Source organism: Ornithorhynchus anatinus, chromosome 1 (assembly GCF_004115215.2).
Source record: "Ornithorhynchus anatinus isolate Pmale09 chromosome 1, mOrnAna1.pri.v4, whole genome shotgun sequence".
NCBI classification, from domain to species: Eukaryota; Metazoa; Chordata; class Mammalia; order Monotremata; family Ornithorhynchidae; genus Ornithorhynchus; species Ornithorhynchus anatinus.
The window spans coordinates 39,429,491-39,447,956 of record NC_041728.1 but is presented as its reverse complement, the minus strand read 5'-3'; the positions used below and the strand labels follow the sequence as shown (position 1 = coordinate 39,447,956).

General features: G+C 48.7%; 1 protein-coding gene across 2 annotated transcripts in view; it reads right to left on the bottom strand.

The window, feature by feature from the left end:
- Positions 1-3,160: 3,160 nt before the first annotated feature.
- Positions 3,161-18,466, bottom strand: part of FLVCR2 (FLVCR heme transporter 2) — a 69,240-nt gene continuing 53,934 nt past the window's right edge. The window contains exons 6-11 of one of the 2 annotated variants that reach the window (XM_029073836.2): positions 16,223-16,333; positions 12,403-12,508; positions 11,782-11,893; positions 11,397-11,452; positions 10,367-10,463; positions 3,366-3,451 (exon numbers count right to left, since the gene is read on the bottom strand). In XM_029073836.2, coding sequence (XP_028929669.1) covers positions 10,380-10,463; positions 11,397-11,452; positions 11,782-11,893; positions 12,403-12,508; positions 16,223-16,333 — 469 coding nt within the window. In that variant the 3' untranslated portion in view covers positions 3,366-3,451; positions 10,367-10,379. Of the gene's footprint in view, positions 3,452-10,366; positions 10,464-11,396; positions 11,453-11,781; positions 11,894-12,402; positions 12,509-16,222; positions 16,334-18,466 lie in introns of both variants that reach the window. The other variant, XM_007666421.4, reaches the window with a different exon arrangement.

Below are 18,466 nucleotides of genomic sequence, written 5' to 3'. Positions count from 1 at the left end.
GAATTCAGGGAGGAGTTTTCCCTGAAGCTAGAGCAGAAAGCTGATTCTCCAGGTGACACACCTAGACCTAATAAAGTTAATCGGGTGGTCCAGGAAACCCTTCCCAGCTGGACCCTCTTCCACAGCAGTGAAAAGTGGAAACCAAGGGTAAGATTCTACCTTCTTTTCTTCTCCTATTTATTGCTAGACAACTCGGGAAAATCCCACTTCTTCCCTCATCTGCTCTTCCATTTCTGCCCGTCCAAGTAAATAGCAAGGAGTGAAACTATCTTTTCCTCACTTGTTTGTACTTTAAGAGGGAAACTGGGTCTAAACTGCTGTCAAGTAAGTAGAAGAACACGGGAAACTCTGAAGTCCAGTAAACTATAGCTTTTCAGGGGTGGCTGCAGCCGTAGGGCTACTCCTTGCCAGGAAAGGAGAATGATCCCCCGCCCCCACCTCTCAGGAATGCTTGTGAGGAGAATGAAGTGACTGGGGCAAAGTGAACAGCTAATACATCAACTAAACCAAAAGTATGGGCTGGTGTTCAAAGCAAGGAACATATCACCTGGGCCCTCCAGTCTCAAGGCTGAAAGTAATAATAATAATGGTTGAGTGCTTATTACATGCCAGGCACAGTAGTAGGCACTGGGTTGGATAATATAATGATGGTATTTGTTAAGCGCTGGATACAAGCCTATCGGGTTAAACATGGTCCCTGTCCCACATGGGACTCACAGTCTCAATCCCATTTTGCAGATGAGGTAACTGAGGCACAGTGAAGTGACTTGTCCAAGGTCACATAGACAAGTGGAGCAGGGATTAGAACCCATGACCTGCTGGCTTCCAAGCCCATGCTCTATCCATTATGCCATTGTGCTTCCCAGTATGTGCTGAGTCGGTACTTGCCAGTAGGTACTGAGTCCCTCTTCTTGCTCACTACTCCTGACTTTTGTTAACAGGAATTTACAGAATGGAGCCTTTAAGAGCTGGGGGAGAGTCAGACCCTCCTCCGAATGAGGCTCCTCAGACAAACAGGAATAGACAGAGCAGGCAGCTGGTTCAAATGAGCCAGAAAGCAGAATTCTAAGGCAAAGATGTAATGCCAGACAGGCTGGAAAAAGGTTCTGGAAGGCGCCAACAGGGACCCTTGTTTTCCCAGCAGCCATGGAGCTTCCCCCACCTGCCGACCCCACTGAACAAGGTAAGTCTTGGCAGACATTCTCTCCAAGGGCTGGAGGCCTGGGACACATAGAAGAAGCCTGGGGACTCCCACCAGAAGACTAGGAGTACCTGTTCTCCACCACCATCCTTCCACCCCTCCAGCCATGCCTCCGACCATTTCCCAAACCTGCTGCATCTGGGGCCCATGGCCTCTGGGTTACAAGGTCCTCAGGGAGCACCAAACCCCCCTGCCATCGTCCTTGTTCTCCCACCAGTAGGAGACGACTTAGCACAGAATCACGCTGTCTCCAAGCCCCTCCACTACTGCAAGTATTAAAGCAAAAGTATATTTTTCAGCAGCATTCAGTAAACACTGTTAGAAGTCTGTTGGGGTGAGATGTTAAAATAATCCCCTTTCCGCAGGTAAAAGGCACATTTCTAGCAAACCCCAATCCCTCATCCCACATGCACACAATGCTATTTATTGAGCGCTTACTCGGGACAGAGCACTGTACTCCGAACTTGGGAGGGTACAGTAGTTAGTTGTCACAGTTCCTGCCCCCAAGGTGCTTACGATCCATGCCCCTTTTTCACACACACGCTCACATACACAACTTAGAGTCTCCTCAGGAACAGTGGCCAGAGGTTTTCAGGATGACCGTGACTACAGCACTGTAGTTGATAAACACATCCTGCCCCAACCTGCAGTTTGTCCCTTTGGAAGTTAAGACCTAGGAGCCACAGGGGCAGCAGAATTGGGGCTACCCAGCCTCTCCCCGCTGTCACACACAAGGCACTGTCTGTCATCATTCGTCATATCCTTACAGCAGAAACCTCTGATACCCAAACAACAGGCTGACCTCAGGTGATTTGAGAGAGATTAAATCTTAATTAAATACTTTAGACTGGAAAGATCTAATAAAGGTGTGGCAAGGTCGAGTTAATGTGAGACGAGGGAGTGGTAGAAGAGAATGCATGGGGACTGTCCCCTCCCGAAGGCTGGGGTGTGAGGACCAGCTGGGTCTTTGCACAGCCTCTGGGAGTTCAAAGAAACTGATAACTCTTTCTCCCAAGGGTATCTTTTGCCCCATTCCCTTCCATCCCTCTGGAACAGAGTTCGGCATCTCAGAGGAGGTTGGGATAAGGTTAGGGCAAAGTGCAGGGAAGAGTAAGACTGCTTAGTGTTTCCAACTCAGGAGAGGGAAGACCCTTCGAGCCCTCCTGGATGTCTAGCTGAAAACCATCAGAGGAGTATGATTGACTTAATCCCATAAAACCTCCGGAGAACCTCTCTCCTTGCCGATCCCAGTTCAAGCAGCTAAATTCAAGTCTACACACAGCTTATTTATATTTGCAACTCTTACTGGGTTTTCAACCCACCCATTAAGAAACCCTCCTCCACTGACAGCGGCGGGTTCGGGTAAAACAGGATATTTGGTTTGACTGACTCTCAGAAAGGTAGGTTGGAGGGTGTCCCGACGTTAGACATTGTAAACCTGTACCCCCTGATCCTCGGGCCAGGGTCTTCAGCATCTCGCCTTTATCGGGCGAGGAGCAACCTGATTCAATAACAACTCCCTGTGGATGGGGTACCAGCCGGTAGTTAGCTGGGAAAAATGAGTTTGGAAACAGCACATTCCTTCCAGGGTTACTTTGTGGATCCTCTTCAAGTACAAGGGTTGGGAGAGAGGGGGAGTCTGAGCCAAGATGAACCCTTCAGCAGCAGTGCTACCCTGCCCTCCCTACCAATACACGCCATCCAGAATGGGAAGTGGGGCCCGAAGCTTTCATCAGGGACACCGAGTGGTTCTTCCTACCAGGACCACCCGGAGTAAATAATAATAAGGATGGTACTTGTGAAATGCTTAGTATGTTCCAAGCACCGTTTTAAGCGCTGGGGTAGATCCAAGTTAATCAGGTTGGACCCAGTTCCTGTCCCTCATGGGGCTCACACTCTTAATCGCCATTTTAAAGATGAGGTAACTGAGGCACAAAGAAGTGAAAGGATTTGCCCAAGGTCATGCAGCAGGCAAGTGGCAGAGCTGGGATTAGAACCCAGGTCCTTCTGCCTCCCAGATCCGTGCTCTATTCACTAAGCCACACTGCCGGGTCCCTACTGGAGTAGGCATGGCTGTTCCCCTGCAAAATCATCCCCAAGAAGATGACTCTGGCAGCAAGAGCTGTGCTGGTGGAGGAGGAAGAATGGGGTGAGAGGGGACCCCACGGCCACCACCTTCGTCCTTCAAAGCTTTGCTTCTGACATAATGATAGGCACCTTGCTGGAGCCGACCAGCTCCTCCAGGGGTTTCTGCAAGACAAAGCAAAAGGGACACATCAGGGCGGCTCTCGGGGTAGGAGTGACCATGGTATCACCTGCCACCCCTGAGGCTGTCTGTTCCTACAAGAGGAGCCATGAATTCAAGAGCTGCAGATCTCAAGGAACAGACATTTCCACAGGGGGAATGAGCCAGGCCAGAATAGAAGAGACCGGGCCATCGTTCCTAAAGTTTTCTGAACCAGGTTGCCTTCTGACCATCTTTTTTTTTTAATGGTAGTTCTTAAGCTTTTACTTTGTGACGGGCATTGTACTAAGCATAGGGGTAGACACAAGATAATCAGATTGAATGAAGTCCCTGTCAATCAATCAATCAATCTGTGTGCAGATCACTGTACTAAGCACTTGGTACAAGAGAGATGGTAGATATGTTTCCTGCCTTGTCCCGCATAGAGCTCACAATCTTCATTCCCATTTTACAGATGAGTTACTGAGGCACAGAGAAGTGAAGTGACTTGCCCAAGGTCACCCAACAGATAAGTGGCAAAGCTGGAATCATTATTATTAATGATAACAATAATTTGTTATTTTGGTATTTATTAAGTGCTTACTATGGGCCAGACACTACATAAAGCACTGGGGTGGATACGAGCAAATCGGGGTGGATGCAGTCCCTGTCCCACATGGGGCTCACAGTCATAATTCCTGTTTTCCAAATGAGGTAACTGAGGCACAGAATAGTGAAGAGACTTGCCCAAGGTCACAAACCAGACAAGGGGTGGAGTCAGGATTAGAACACATGGCCCTCTGATTCCCAGGCCCATGCTCTATCCATTACACCACACTGCTTCTGTAGGGATTAGAACTCAGGTCCTCTGACTCCCAAGCCTGTGCTCTCTCCACTAGGTCACACTGCTTCTCCGTGAGTGAGTCTTCCTGCTCCTGCTCCATGAGCCTACCTCTAGGCACAGCCACCTGAATCATCAGAACACTGCTGGTTCACATTTCTCTCAAGTGATGTTTTAATTACACCCAACCCTAAAAAAGTTGGGACTTGGCTATGGAGTGCACCCTTACCTCCCTCCCCTTGAGAAATGCTTAGGGAAAGGTTGCAGATGCACTGAGCCACTCGGCTAGGGTAACTCCAGCATCTCTCCAAGATGATCCGTGGAGTGGAAGAATCACAGATCCAAACTTAGAGAAGCAGTGTGGCCTACTGGAAAGAGCATGGTCCTGGGTTCAAATCCTTCTGCCTCTTGTCTGCTGTGTGGCCTTGGGCAAGTCACTTCACTTTGTGTCTCAGTTTCCTCATCTGTAAAATGAGGATTCAATCCCTGTTCTCCCTCCTGCTTAGACTACAAGCCTCATGTACGGCAGAGACTGTTTGACCTGATTACCTGGTATCTACCCCAGCATTTAGTGCAGTGCTTTGGCACGTAGTAAGCACTTAATAAATACTCCAATCGCTATTATTAAACTCCTGAGCTACTTCTCCTGTAAACGGAGAGCTGCAGATACTTGAAGAACAGCATCAGAAATTCTTCCGGGGTTCATTCTAAACAAATCCTCCAAGGCTTGCCAGGACAGGGTAGCAGAGGGGGCTGAGAGACTTTCAACAGAAGACTCTGAATGACTCTGATCCTAGCCTCCTTCCGCTTCCTATCCTGTAAAGTCAAAGGAGCCGGTAAGCCACTAAGGATTTCCTGAACATACCTCTTTCTCTCCTGGATTGAATTTCACAAAGTCTGAGGTTTAATGGGGGCTTTTATAGTACTTAGTTTTACAATCTGGGGAATTTCTTAAATCCCATCAAAATTTGTGCTTCTTTATACATACGGTTCTTACTGGCACTACCTGAAAGAACTAGAAATAGTAGTAATAATAATTATAGCATTTGTTAAGCACTTACTATGTACCAAGCACTGTTCTAAGTGCTGGGGTAGACACAAGATAGGTTGTCCCACATGGGGCCTACAGTAGTAATCCACATTTTATAGTTGCGGTAACTGAGGCCCAGAGAACTGAAGTGACATGCCCAAGGTCACTCAGCAGACAAGTGGCAGAGTGGGGATTAGAACTGATGATCTCCTGACTCCCAGTAGCAGTAGTACGATTTATTAAGGCCCGACGTGGAGGAGAGCACCATACCAAGGGGTAAGAAGAAACATGCAGAGGTGAGTAGACACAGTCCCTGACCTATTAGTCTTCCAGTCCAAGAATAAGGGATAAGGAAGAAGGGGAAAAATGAAATAATATGAGTACCCAGCTTCATTATTTTAGCTCCCCGGCTGCAATTGCGCCAAATGGTCCTATATCTGTAAAGGCAGTCTATAGATGGCCATGTAAAAGTTGCCGAGTACAACCTGAAATAAGAATTCCCTCTGAAACCAACTCCCCCGTAACAGATGTAGAGTGATGCTCATGAATTTGGGGCCATCTTCTTGACCATTTTGCTCCCTAGTACCAAACTAGCCATCATCTGGTGGGGTTGGGGACAGAGATGGGGAGGAGAGATTGTGAATAAAAGGGACTCTGAATGGAAGTCCTGAGGATGTACCATGAGTTTATTATTTATTGGAGCAAAAGGAACGACTAGTAAAAAGGTCAAATTTCCCCCAAGTTGCTCAGGGACTAATTAAGAATAAGACTCTTTTATGAGTCCACCACGTTATTCTGTCTTTCTAGAATGACTTTTTGTTCTGCTGGCACTAGAAGAGTGCCGGAGTCTTTCGGCTTCCTCAAGCAATTTGAGGAAAAATATACCAAGTCCCAGAAATTAGACCATCCCAGATAAACTGATCATCCTCCCTCATGCTGCCCCATAGCGGATTTGCTTTACTTTAAATGCTTGGGTTTCCATGTCAGGGGTGAAGTATACTCAGGGCTTGCTAAGTTAGTCTCATGGCGTTCTGGGTCTTGTAGGATGGATGCCCCCTTTTTTCCCTCCCTTGTGGTCTCACTATCCCTGGACTGGAAGGGCAGGACAGGCAAAATGTCCCTTTTGGGAAAAAAAAGGCTATCCTATATTTTCCTGAATAACCAGAATAACAATAAATATCTTTTTTTCTTACGAGTTCAGAAAGTTACTGAAAGAAGTTTCCCTTCAACCCCAAATTCACTGATTCAACTGACAAGCAGTGAGAAAACAGCAATGTGAGCTAGTGATTCATACATAGGGGCTGGATTCTAGTTCTGGCTCTGCCAATGATTGCCTTCTATGGCCTGGAAGAACAAAGAGGTTGGATGTGTACTCAGGACATTTAGTCTTTAAAAATGGAATAAAATCTCCCCACTAATTTCTCTCCCAGTGATGCAGGGAAGATGAATTATATTTTGTTTTAATATTCAACTCTATAAACTCGAGAACAGACCTACTGTAGTAGCTCATGGTTCTCAGTATCCCAGTCAAACTAGTATTCAGAAATCAAAGAAAGCCTATACCCCAAAGGCTTACTCCCTCAGATATGGTCTCCAACTATTACTACTAGAAAGAAAGATTTCACTAAAAGGAGGTTTAGTGCTGAATAGGGAGAACTACTCTTAGCTAGCCAAGGGGCCTGCTCATGCAAAGGAGTGGTCCTGAGCTTCTCAGAAGCACTGCTATGTGTGAGTGATATCTCAGATGGGTAAGTGGTCCTGTACAATCTCATAATTGCAATATCTCTTGGTGCTTACTATGTGCCAAGCACTATACTAAACGCAGGGGTAGAGACAAGATACGCAGATCAGATACAATTCCACAACTGCGGGAATGCCGCTCTAGAGCTAGTGGCTAAAGAACGCATGTAGAAAGCAATGTCTCTCTCTTTCCAATCACCCCCATTTCTGTCTGTCTTTCACTCCCATATACACTCACCAGCGCTGGCCATTTACTTACCCCGAGCAATGAAAACAGAGGTGGATAACTGACTGATCCCATCTGCACTCTCAGTTATGGTTTGGTCTCATGAACTGGGGCTCTGGAGGCATGAACAGTAATTCACGCAACAGGGGCGTCCACAGAACTGGGTCGTCACACCCCAGATTTCAAGCACAAACTGAGGGAAGTGTGCCTGGGCACAGTGGGGAGAGGGGAAAAGCAGCTGACTTTTCCATGTCCCACGTAAAAAACCGGAGAGGGCCCCAAGAACAGGCAGGAAGTTCTGAGATTGACAGGGAACTCAGAAAACAGAGATGGTCGAGGATTTTCCATCTAGATTGAGTCGTTGCTTCTTTACCAACACGTTGCCTATTTCTATTCAGGTTGGGAGAATTCCATTGAAAGGTAAATAGCTTTGAAGCTCTCAGAGTCCAGAACGAGGATGTGAGCTGGGACAATAACTAGCCCCAAGAACTGATTTTTCAGACTCCTGACTCTGAATGGAAAGAACCATCATGGGTTCTGGGACAGAAGGATCCAGGGAAAGAAGGTAGAGGAAATCAAACAGTGGTATTTACTGAGCACTTACTGTGTGCAGAGCACTTGGAAGAGTACAATGCAACTGTTAGTAAACACGTTCCCTGCCTACAGCAAGCTTATAGACTAGATGGGGAGGAAATGTGCTGAATTGCTAGGGAAATAGAGAGGCTCCCTCATCCCCATCCAGCCTATACTGGCATGGCATCCAACTCATAGAGTTAGAAAGAGTCCTGGATAGGATGTCAGGAGACCCCGACTCGAGTCAGAGCTCTGCCACTCATTTACTGGGTGGTTTTGGGCAAGTCACTTAACCTCTCTGATCCTCAGCTTCCTCATCTGTAGAACAGGGACAAGATCGACGGGGAGTCCTATTTGAGACAGGGACCATGGCTATTACCGTGACCTGGTGTATCTACCTCAATGCTTAGCACATAATATGTGTTTAATAAGTGTTATAATCAATCAGTCGTAACTATTGAGTGTTTACTAATTGCAGAGCCCTACATAAACTGCTTGGGAAGAGTACAATACAATAGAGTTGGTAAATGTGATCCCCGCCCACAAGGAGCTAATGATAATTATTATTGCTAATAATAATATCAATCTGCTTCTCCAGCAAGGGGCATAAAGGAAATTTCATGGTTTTTGGAACACCACTGGCATGGGCTAGCCTACTGCGGACCCCCAAAACAAACTCTTAAATTACCCTCTGCCCCAACAGCTGCCACCCATCAACCAATGAAGATATGGATCACGAGAACCCAGTGGTGGGGGTGGACTTAAGAGCCCAAAGCCACCTACTTGTGGTTAGCTTTAGGCACTGTGCTGACTCACTAACGCTTATCTGCTTCCTTCTGCCAATCTCTTGGGCCTAGCTGGTGTGACTGACCCTACCAAGCCATATTTGCTTGTTCAGAGGCCCAACCAGTAATCGCTAGCTCTCTTTTGATCCCTGATCCCTGTGTAATCAGTAGAAACTTCAATAAATCCTGCTGATAATGAAGTTAATACCTAACAAATCAGGGGTTTGAAAATGTCTTGGCCCAGGATCCTTTCCAACCTCCTGTGGGGAGAGGGATCAGGGATGGGCAAGATCTGGGAAGAGAGTCCCTTCTTCCCGCCTCACACCCTACTGTTCTAGGAGGAGTGGATTCTCCCAAGGGAATTTCCTTTTCAATGCTCCGGTTGGGTTTCTTGACATCGTGGCTAAAGAGAGCAGAAGGTGGAAACTGGGATCTGCCAGCCTAGGAAGAGTAGTTGATGGGTAGGATAAAGCATGGAGGCAAGCACACTAAAGAATCTGAAAAGGAAGGCTGATCGCAGGCAAGAGGATAGTATTAATGCAGCTGGACACAAGCACCGTGCAGTAGCAGTAAAAGCCAGTAAACTTGCTGTTGGCCAAATTAAAAGCAAAGTACAGTGAAACTCTCTCCCATCCCTCTGCAGGTTCTGTTTTTGTGCATGTTGAGTTCCAATTCAGCACACATTCATCTAGGAGTTTTAACTGAGTTTTAAGGTTTGACTGTACTTTGACCAGAAGGCACCAGATCAGCCTCTTCCTTCGCACTAAGCTGACTCCTCTCTCATCTTGGCAACAGACTTTTCGTAGTTGAGGTCACTGCCCCATCCCCCAAATAACAAGGTAATATCTTGGCTGGGAGCTCCCTTCAGCTGAATTCCCCAGCAGCAGAGCTCCAGACTGCAAATAAAGGTGATTCTCTCTCTTCCTTCTACACCCTACTTCTCCCCCCTGCCATTGCCAAAAAATTCACTGGGCAATGACCAGCATCAGCCAAGGGAAACCCATCCATTCTCCTGATGCCTGCCTTCTTGTCCTTGATAAATATCCCCTCTCCCTGCCCCTCTGTTAGAAACAGCCCCCTCTTTTCTGTAAAATTGCTTCCAGATGATTTTTTGGTGCATGATAGCTTATTTCTGCTCCTAACTCTTCTCCCTCCCATCCTTGTCTTCTTGCCTTTCAACCCCTCCCTTTCAGGCTGTCCAGCTGACCCCAACATCTATTCCCCCTTCCTCCCTGATACCTGGCCATTTTTCTCCCCAGCCTGCCCCATGAACATTCCAGGTCCCCAGGCCCTGCAGTTCTACCTGCAGTTCTAGAGAAGTTCAGAAGTTCAGAAGTTCAGAAGTTCTAGAGAACTCCAGGCCCTGCAGTTCTAGAGAAGCAGCGTGGCTCAGTGGAAAGAGCACGGGCTTTGGAGTCAGGGCTCATGAGTTCGAATCCCAGCTCTGCCACTTGTCGGCTGTGTGACTGTGGGCAAATCACTTAACTTCTCTGGGCCTCAGTTCCCTCATCTGTAAAATGGGGATTAAGACTGTGAGCCCCACGTGGGACAACCTGATTCCCCTATGTCTACCCCAGCGCTTAGAACAGTGCTCGGCACATAGTAAGCGCTTAACAAATACCAACATTATTATTATTATTATTACCCGAGGGGCTGCCACATGCTAGGAGGAGAGTCATTGATTTGGTGCCAATTCCCTCCCCCCCGGTGAGTGATCGGACAAGCAAAGCGGCGTGAGACTCCTACCTTTGCGGACCAGCTAATGGTCAGAGGCAGGGAGTGGTGGGGCCGAGGATACGGGGTTTGGCCCGTGATCCGAGGCCTGGGTGCTGTTCGGTGGAGTCTGAAACAACAGTTAGGTCACTGCTGGGTCAGAGCGAAAGGGAGAAAAGGAGGGGGGAAAACCTGTTCACTCACTCTCAGAAATGGACAAAGCCAAGTGCACAGGCCAGGTTAGAGCGTTGGCGAGAGGAGGGGCCCAGAAATCAAAACTCCTGAGAATGCTACACAGCCCCCACCATCCCACTGCTTATGAGCCTTGTGGATAGGCCCTCTAGTCCAGCCTACAGTCCCACCCCACACTCAGTAACATCATTGCAAGGACATGCCTAAAGCGGTGGGCCTCAGCAGCCTAAAGCAGAACTCGATCAGAGTTAGAGCTTCCTTGTTTAGGGAAATTCCCTCGAGCCCACACAGGGTCCAGTTTCGTCTCATCCTTGGATCCGAGCCTGAGAGGCTAGGGCTGGATTTCAATTGATCGATCGATCGATGGTATTTATCGTGTGCTTACTGTGTGCAGAGTACTGTAATAAACGCTTAGCCCAGATTGGCCCAAGCTGAACAGCCAGGAGGATTATCAGTAACTTCCTATGCATTCCTCCAGTTTCGATCTATTGCCGCATCAGCTTCGAGGGGCTGGCATTCAGTGGAGAGCACAAATAGAACTGTTTGGAAAACCTCACCGTCCACGGGTCCTTGGCCTGAACGAAATCCATCTTATTGTCCGGTTAATGATGGGGATTGGCCACTGGTGTGTTCTGTGGCAACTCAGCACAGAGGGGCTCAAAAAGCCATATGTTGAGGCCCTATAGATAAGATCCCTTCCCCTCTCCCTTTCCCCTAAATAGCCTTGTCTGAGACAAGGCCCAGAAGCAGAGTTTAGCATAACCATTCAAGACATTATCCTCCCACATTTCAATATAAGGAATGAGTCTGGGGAAAGAGAGAGAGAGGGAGAAAGAGAGCGCGCCAGAGAGAGACGAACCAACATACTCACATTCTCTTTTAACGTCACATTGGCTTTCTGCCTTCGGAGGTCTGCCTTAATGAATACTGAGGACAAGGCACAGGGGAAGAGACCAGGAGACAACAAGTTATTACCCTGGACACATTCCAAGGCTCAGCCCACCTCAAGGTGGTCTCTGCCCAGGAGATGCAAACCCCAAAGATCAGCCCCACTTCAGACAGGAGAGGGAGCTGTTCCATCACAGCAGCCTCGGGTAATAAATCCTGAGGCGCTGCTCTCCGGCCTCGGGCCATCTCAAAGCAGCCCCTAGGACCTGGCGGCCTTGCCCGGAGCTTGGTCAATCCCTCCGCCCAGAGAGGCTGGCACGCAGGACCAGACGCCTGGGCGGGTGCCGTGTCCCTCCTAGACCCCTTACCGGTGAGGATGGTGCCTAAGCCGAGGAAGGCACAGAGGAAAACGTTTCCTGCCATGGTCCCAAAGTGATCGATGATCTGGCCCTGGCAGATGGTGAAGATGATCCCAAACACCTGCAGAGACAAAAGGGATCAGGCCTTGGGCCTCGGACAGGCCACATTAATTCAATCGTACTTATTGAGTGCTTACTGGGTGCAGAGCACTGTACTAAGCATTTAGGAGAATATAGTATAACAATAAACAGACACTTTCCCTGCGCATGGTGAGCTTACAGCCCAGAGGGGAACAGGGATATTTGTTAGTGCTTACTACATGCCCAGCACTATATTAACCACTGGAGTAGATATAACATGATCAGGTCAGACAGAGTCCCTATCTCATATAGGGCTCAAAGTCTTAATCCCCAGTTTACAGATGAGGTAACTGAGGCACAGAGAAATTAAGCAACTTGCCCAAGGTCACCCAGCAGACAAGTGGCAGAGTCAGGATTAGAACCCAGGTCCTCTGACTCTCAAGCCCGTGCTCTTTTGACTAGGCCACGCTGCTGGAGCAATCCTTCCTCCAGCCACAAGTCTACCCAGAGGGTGAGTGCGGGCCTGGAATGCTTCGGAGTCGGACCTACCTGAGCCGATACATTTAGGATTCCAGACGACGTTCCTTCGGACTCTGGGAACGTTAGCTCAGCGGCGAACTCGAACCCCAGTGGGAGGTAGCCAGTCATGAAGAACCTGAAGAATAACAGGGGCACAAGTAGAGGTGATTAGGCACCGACTGGAAGGGAAGTTGAAACACAGGGCCGGGGCCAGCTTTGGAAGTGAGGCAAGCCGTGGCTGAAAACTTCAAAACTCCCATTTGGCTTACAGCCTGACCTAGTGAGAATCAGCGTCAACTAGTGGAAGGAACTTAGGGCTGAGAAGCAGAGGATTCCTCTACTTGCCTGCTGTGTGACCTTGGACATGCTACTTCACATTTCTGGCCCCCAATTTTTGCATCTGTAAAACGAGAATTCAATTCCTATACTCTTTCATACTCAGTCTGTGATCCCTGTATGGGTCAAGGTCTGGTCCGACCTGATTATCTTGTATCTACCCCAGTGTTTATTACAGTGCCACAATTATTAATATTATTATTATTACTATTTTTCCCTGGCCCTTGTCAGTAGTGGTGCCCATATTACTGGGAAGGGAATAGCGTGTCTCAGCAGCAAGTGGGTAGGCAATAGTGCCTCCCTGGGAAAACCTTTGAGGTTTAGGAATTCAGGCAGACTTGCGTATGTCATCATAGGGATTGGCAGGGGGCAGGAACTCTCATCCTCTTTCCCACTCCCGCTCCTGATCCCTTCCTCTGAACCAACTCCTTATCCACAGCTCAGACCTTATTCCCAAACTGGGTCCTTGAGGGAGAGCTGTCCCCACAACTCAACCTATGATCCAGAGAGAAACTGTAGAACTGACCCCTCCCCCCGGCCCTGGGGGTCAGCCGTCAGACAGGGCAGAGGGAGGGAGTGATTCAGAGGGTGGGACAGAGGGTGAGTCAAGATAACAGGAGAGAGGTCGAGGGGCAAGCCGGCCCAGCCCACTGTCTGAAGTGAGAGGGCCTTAGGAGGAGGGAGACCAGAGCAGCCGGGTGGTATCTGAAGGAGCGGGGATCTTGGTCTTTGCCAAAGGTACTTGGAAGCGGGCCTGTACCTCCCAGTTGTGACTGCTGTGACCACTGTGGCCACTACCAGTACCACCAGACAGTGCTGAGGACCCTTCTGGTCTGTGTCCCGGAAGGGTTAGCCTCTCCCCAGTTTGGAATGCCCGACAGCCCCTCTCCCTGTCTCTCAGGCCCCTCCCCTGCTGGGGTGCACCCTGACAGAGCTAGTAATAATAATAATTGTGGCATTTGTTAAGTGCTTCCTATGTGCCAGGCACTGTACTAAGCACTGGGGCGGACACAAGCAAATCGTGTTGGACACAGTCCCTGTCCCTCGTGGGGCTCACAGCCTCAATCCCCATTATACAGATAAGGTAACTGAGCCCCAGAGATGTAAAGCAACTTGCCCAAGATTACCCAGAAGACAAGAGGTGGAGCCGGGATTAGAACCCATGACCTTCTGACTCCCAGGCCCATGCTCTCCACCACGCCATGTGGAAAGGCCCACCCAGATTATTTATTGCAAGGAGGAGGGAGTCCTGACTCCCTCTGTGTCTCCCCCAACATGCTTCCCCCACTAGTCTGTAATTTTCTTGTAGGCAGGGAACATGTCTACCCAGCTCTAATGCATTATAATAATTATGGTATTGGTTAAGCGCTTACTATGTGCAAAGCACTGTTCTAAGCACTGGAGTTGATACAGGGTAATCAGGTTGTCCCACGTGGGGCTCACAGTCTTAATCCCCATTTTACAGATGAGGTAACTGAGGCACAGAGAAGTTAAGTGAGTTGCCCAAAGTCACATACCTGATAAGTGGCAGAGCTGGGATTAGAAGCAGAGCTGGGATTAGAACCCATGACCTCTGACTCCCAAGCCCATGCTCTTTCCACTAAGCCACACTGCGTCTCCCATTATACTGTCCCAATTATTATACATTATACTCTCTCAAGCCCTTAGTACAGGGCTCTACACACAGTAAGCACTCAATAAATGCTGTTGTTTGATAGTAATGATGATTATGTCAGTATTTATTAAATGCTTACTATGGGCCAAGCACAGTTATAAGCACTGGGGTAGACACAAGATAATCAAGTTGAACACCTTCCCTGGCCTACATGGGGCTCAGTCTAAATAGGAGGGAGAACAGGTACTGAATTCCCATTTTACAGGTGAGGTAAACGAGGCACAGAGAAGTTAAGTGACTTGCACAAGGTCACGCAGCATTCAACCCGGGGAGCCGGGATTATAACCCAAGTTCTCTGACTCCCAGGATCCTGATTCAGTATAAAGGCCAGGTCCATCCTATCCCCACTCTCAGCTCAGTCCCAGCTCAAAAAAGGAGCCCAGGTGGAAGGAAGAGAAGGGGAAGCCTGGGGACAACCATCTCAGGGCAGAAACCCCCAAGCTAACAGATTCTCATTCAATCAATCTTTCGGCTTTTGGGCATTTTGGTCAGCAGGAAGGCAAGGCCCAGAGCCAGGGGTGAGGAAGAAGGCAGGAAGAGAGGGAAGGTACGGTCCCCCAGCTCTGAGAGTGAAGCTCAGATCAGCAGCTCAAAATAAGGGCCCTGGTTGTCCTCCCTGGGTCTCCCTGCCCTGCTGAATGCCAACGTTCCCTGGCAGGGCCAGGTTCCCGAGACCCAGGTGGAGAGAGTGGGGCAGGGAAGAGTGGGCTGGGTGCGGCAGAAACCTCTGGAGCAGTGACACTGTTTGCCCTATTTAGTACTCAGTCCAGTGCTTGGCACAAAGTGGGAGCTCAAGAAACTGTATTGTTGATACTACTCATAGTAGTAATAGTAGTTATTAAGCGCTTACTGTATGCAGAACACCGTACTAAACATTGGGAGATATTTTACAGATGGGAATTAGACTCTTCCTCAGCTGTCATCCCTCTGGAGCGATGTCGGGGATTGGATGGTAATCTGGGCTTCTGGATTCAGGAGACTCTAAGCAGCAGGGCAAGCACGGGACCCAACCACCAGGACCACCCGAAGCCCAGCCCATCCTGGGAGGTTGGAGGTCCCTGGGCCACAAACTCTGACTGGCCCATAGGAGCAGGAGGCAGGGAAATGTCTGGTCCTGCTTGGCCCCCAACCACTCACTCAGTGGACTGGGGCACCCTGCCTCCTCCACACCCTGCAGAAGAGACCCCAGGGGGTTGGCCTGGAGAAGAGAGGGGAAGGGGACGACAGCCCAGACGTGCAGACAGCTGCTCCTACTCTCTCCAAGTGGCTGTGGGGCAGCAACTGCTCAGAATAATAACAATAATAATGATGATGGTATCTGTTAAGCGCTTACCATGTGTCAAGCATTGTTCTAAGTGCTGGGGTAGGTAAAACCTTTATCAGGATGGTCACAGTATCTGTCCCAAATGAGGCTCATAGTCTAAATCCCCATTTTGCAGTTGAGGTAACTGAGGCATAGAGAAGTGAAGTGATTTGTCTGAGGTCACACAGCAGGTGAGTGGCAGAAGTGGAATTAGAATCCAGGTCCTTCTAACTCCCAGGGCTGTGCTCTATTCGGTAGGTCATGCCGCTTCTCAGAGTGTGGCTCACCAGGAGGGGCGGGGGTCCGCTACGGCCCTGGGCCACTGATGAGAAGGGGCAGCCAAACCTACTCAAGGAGAGCAGACAGATGACCAGCAGGCCCAACCTCCAGGTAGTCCATCAGTCGGTCATATTTATAGAGTGCAGAGCACTGTACTGTTTGGGAGAGTACAGTGTAGCAGAGTGGCCACCTCCCTCTGAGCGCTTAGGGAGGCTCCTGCCAAGCCCCAGGGTGCAGCAGCCATGGCTCTTACTTACCCCAAGATGCCTGCTGTAAGGAACACCACCCAGAGGTATCCCAAATTCAAGGTCAGAGTGAAAACCACCATGCCCACCAGCGACATGATGTAAACCACCAGGGTCGTCTGCCTAGAAGCAAAAGATAAGGAACTCCATCAGCAACTCCTGGATGCATGCTCATTCAAAACCCACCCTATCCCACACTTGGGCTTCCCTCAGCCTAGGAGCCAGGGAAGGAAGCCCCTCTTCTGGTCCTGGAGAAGAGAGCAGAGCTGGCAGTAGATGGGCTCGGGCCTCTATCTCTGTGGAGCCGAGCAGGCCCCTCTGCAGGACCTTGGGGAGTGGAAAGAGCAGTACTTTGCACATAGTAAGCACTTAACAAATACCACCATTATTATTAGGGAGTTCTCTGCTTCTCAAAGCAGCAGGATTTTGGGCAGCTGGAGGCATCATGACTTTAGGTACACTAAGACAATCCACCCTCCTCTTGCGCCCCTAAAGCTCCTTTGGCCACAGGCAATGTGATTTGCTTTCATTTCACTGGCCACTAACTCATGAACCCTTATGTGTTATGTTCCTCTTATGTGTAACTGCTTTGAAATGTCTGCCTCCCTCACAAGTTCCTTGAAGACAGGGATGGGGTCTACTAATTGCACCGCTGCTGAGAAACTCCATCTTCCCTTTTGCCCTCAAGGATCCTGGCTCCTGACGTGTTCCGTGCGTATCGGGTCAGGGATAAAAGCTGCTCTTGCGTGGTCTTGGACTCTTTCATCTCTGCAGAAACATTGAGCCTATTTTGTGTATTAGTTTATTGTTTGTTATAATGGTATTTTTATTATTAGTAGTAATAATAATAATAATGATAAGTATTTGTCAAGCACTTACTAAATGCCAAACACCGTACTAAGCACTGGCGTAGATACAAGATAGTCAGGTCCCACATGGGGCTCGCCTTCTAAATAGGAGAGAGCACAGGTATTGAATCCCCATTTTGCAGATGAGGGAACTGTGGCACAGAGAAGTTAAACAACTTGCCCGAGGTCACACAGCAAGTCAGTGGCGGAAGTGGGATTAGAACCCAGGTCCTCCGGCACTCAGGACCATTATCTTTCCACTAGACCATGTTATGAAGCGCTTACTGTGTGCCAGGCACTGTACTAGGCACTGGGCTAGATACGACATAATCAAGTTGGACACAGTCCCTACCCCACATTGAGTCTAAGTAGGAAGGAGTAAGATTCAATCCCCATTTACAGATGAGGAAATTGAGGCCCAAGGAAGGTAAGTGACTTGGTCAAGGTCACATAGGAGGCAAATGGCAGAGGTAGGATTAGAGCTCAGATCCTGGTTCCCTGACCTGTGCTCTTTCTAAAAGGCCACACTGTGTTGTGTTTTAATGTTTCATCACTCCTGATGTATCTGTCTACCTTCTCCCCGATTTAAAGCTAAGACCGTGAGTCCGTCTAGGGTCGGGGACCATGTCTAATTCCCAGCTGTGTATTCTCTCGCACCACTTATTACAGTGCTCTGCACCTCGTTCATTCTCTTCCTGAGTGCTTAGTAGAGTGCTCAGCCCAGGGTAGACAATTAAGAAATACCAGGGATGGATTAATTACCTCAAGAGGAGCTGCTTATTGCAGGTCCCAGAAGTTTTTCCTTATTGAACTTCTGAGTGCCTGGGCTTCTTCCAAAAAGAGAGTTGCTGCCTGGAAGCCTAGATTTTTAAAAACATGATGCAACTCTAAAACGGTCCGCCTTCCAGCACCCAGACTCTGTGTTCCAGTTAGTCAAAGCCCTCTTCCTTCCCCTTCAGGTTTCATCAGGATCACATGCAAAATACTAATGCTTATGACCTTTGACTTCAAACACTTTCTGCTCCACTGCTCTGCCCTTTACATTCATTCAGTCATATTTATTGAGTGCTTACTGTGTCAGAGCACTGTACTGAGCGCTTAGGACAACAATAAAAGAATAAATAGTGACATTCCTTGCCCAAAACGAGCTCACCGTCTAGAGTGGGGAAGACAGACATCAATTCAAATAAATAAAATTACAGACATGTACATAAGCGCTGTGGTGGGGGGCAGGGGGAGAGCAAAGGGAGCAGGTCAGGGAGATGCAGAAGGGAGTGGGAGATGAGCAGATTAATCTGGGAAGGCCTCTAGGAGGAGATGTGCTTTCAATAAGGCCTTGAAGTTGGGGAGAGTGGTTGTCTGTCGGATTAAAGGAGGGAGGGCGTTCCAGGCCAGAGGCAGGACACGG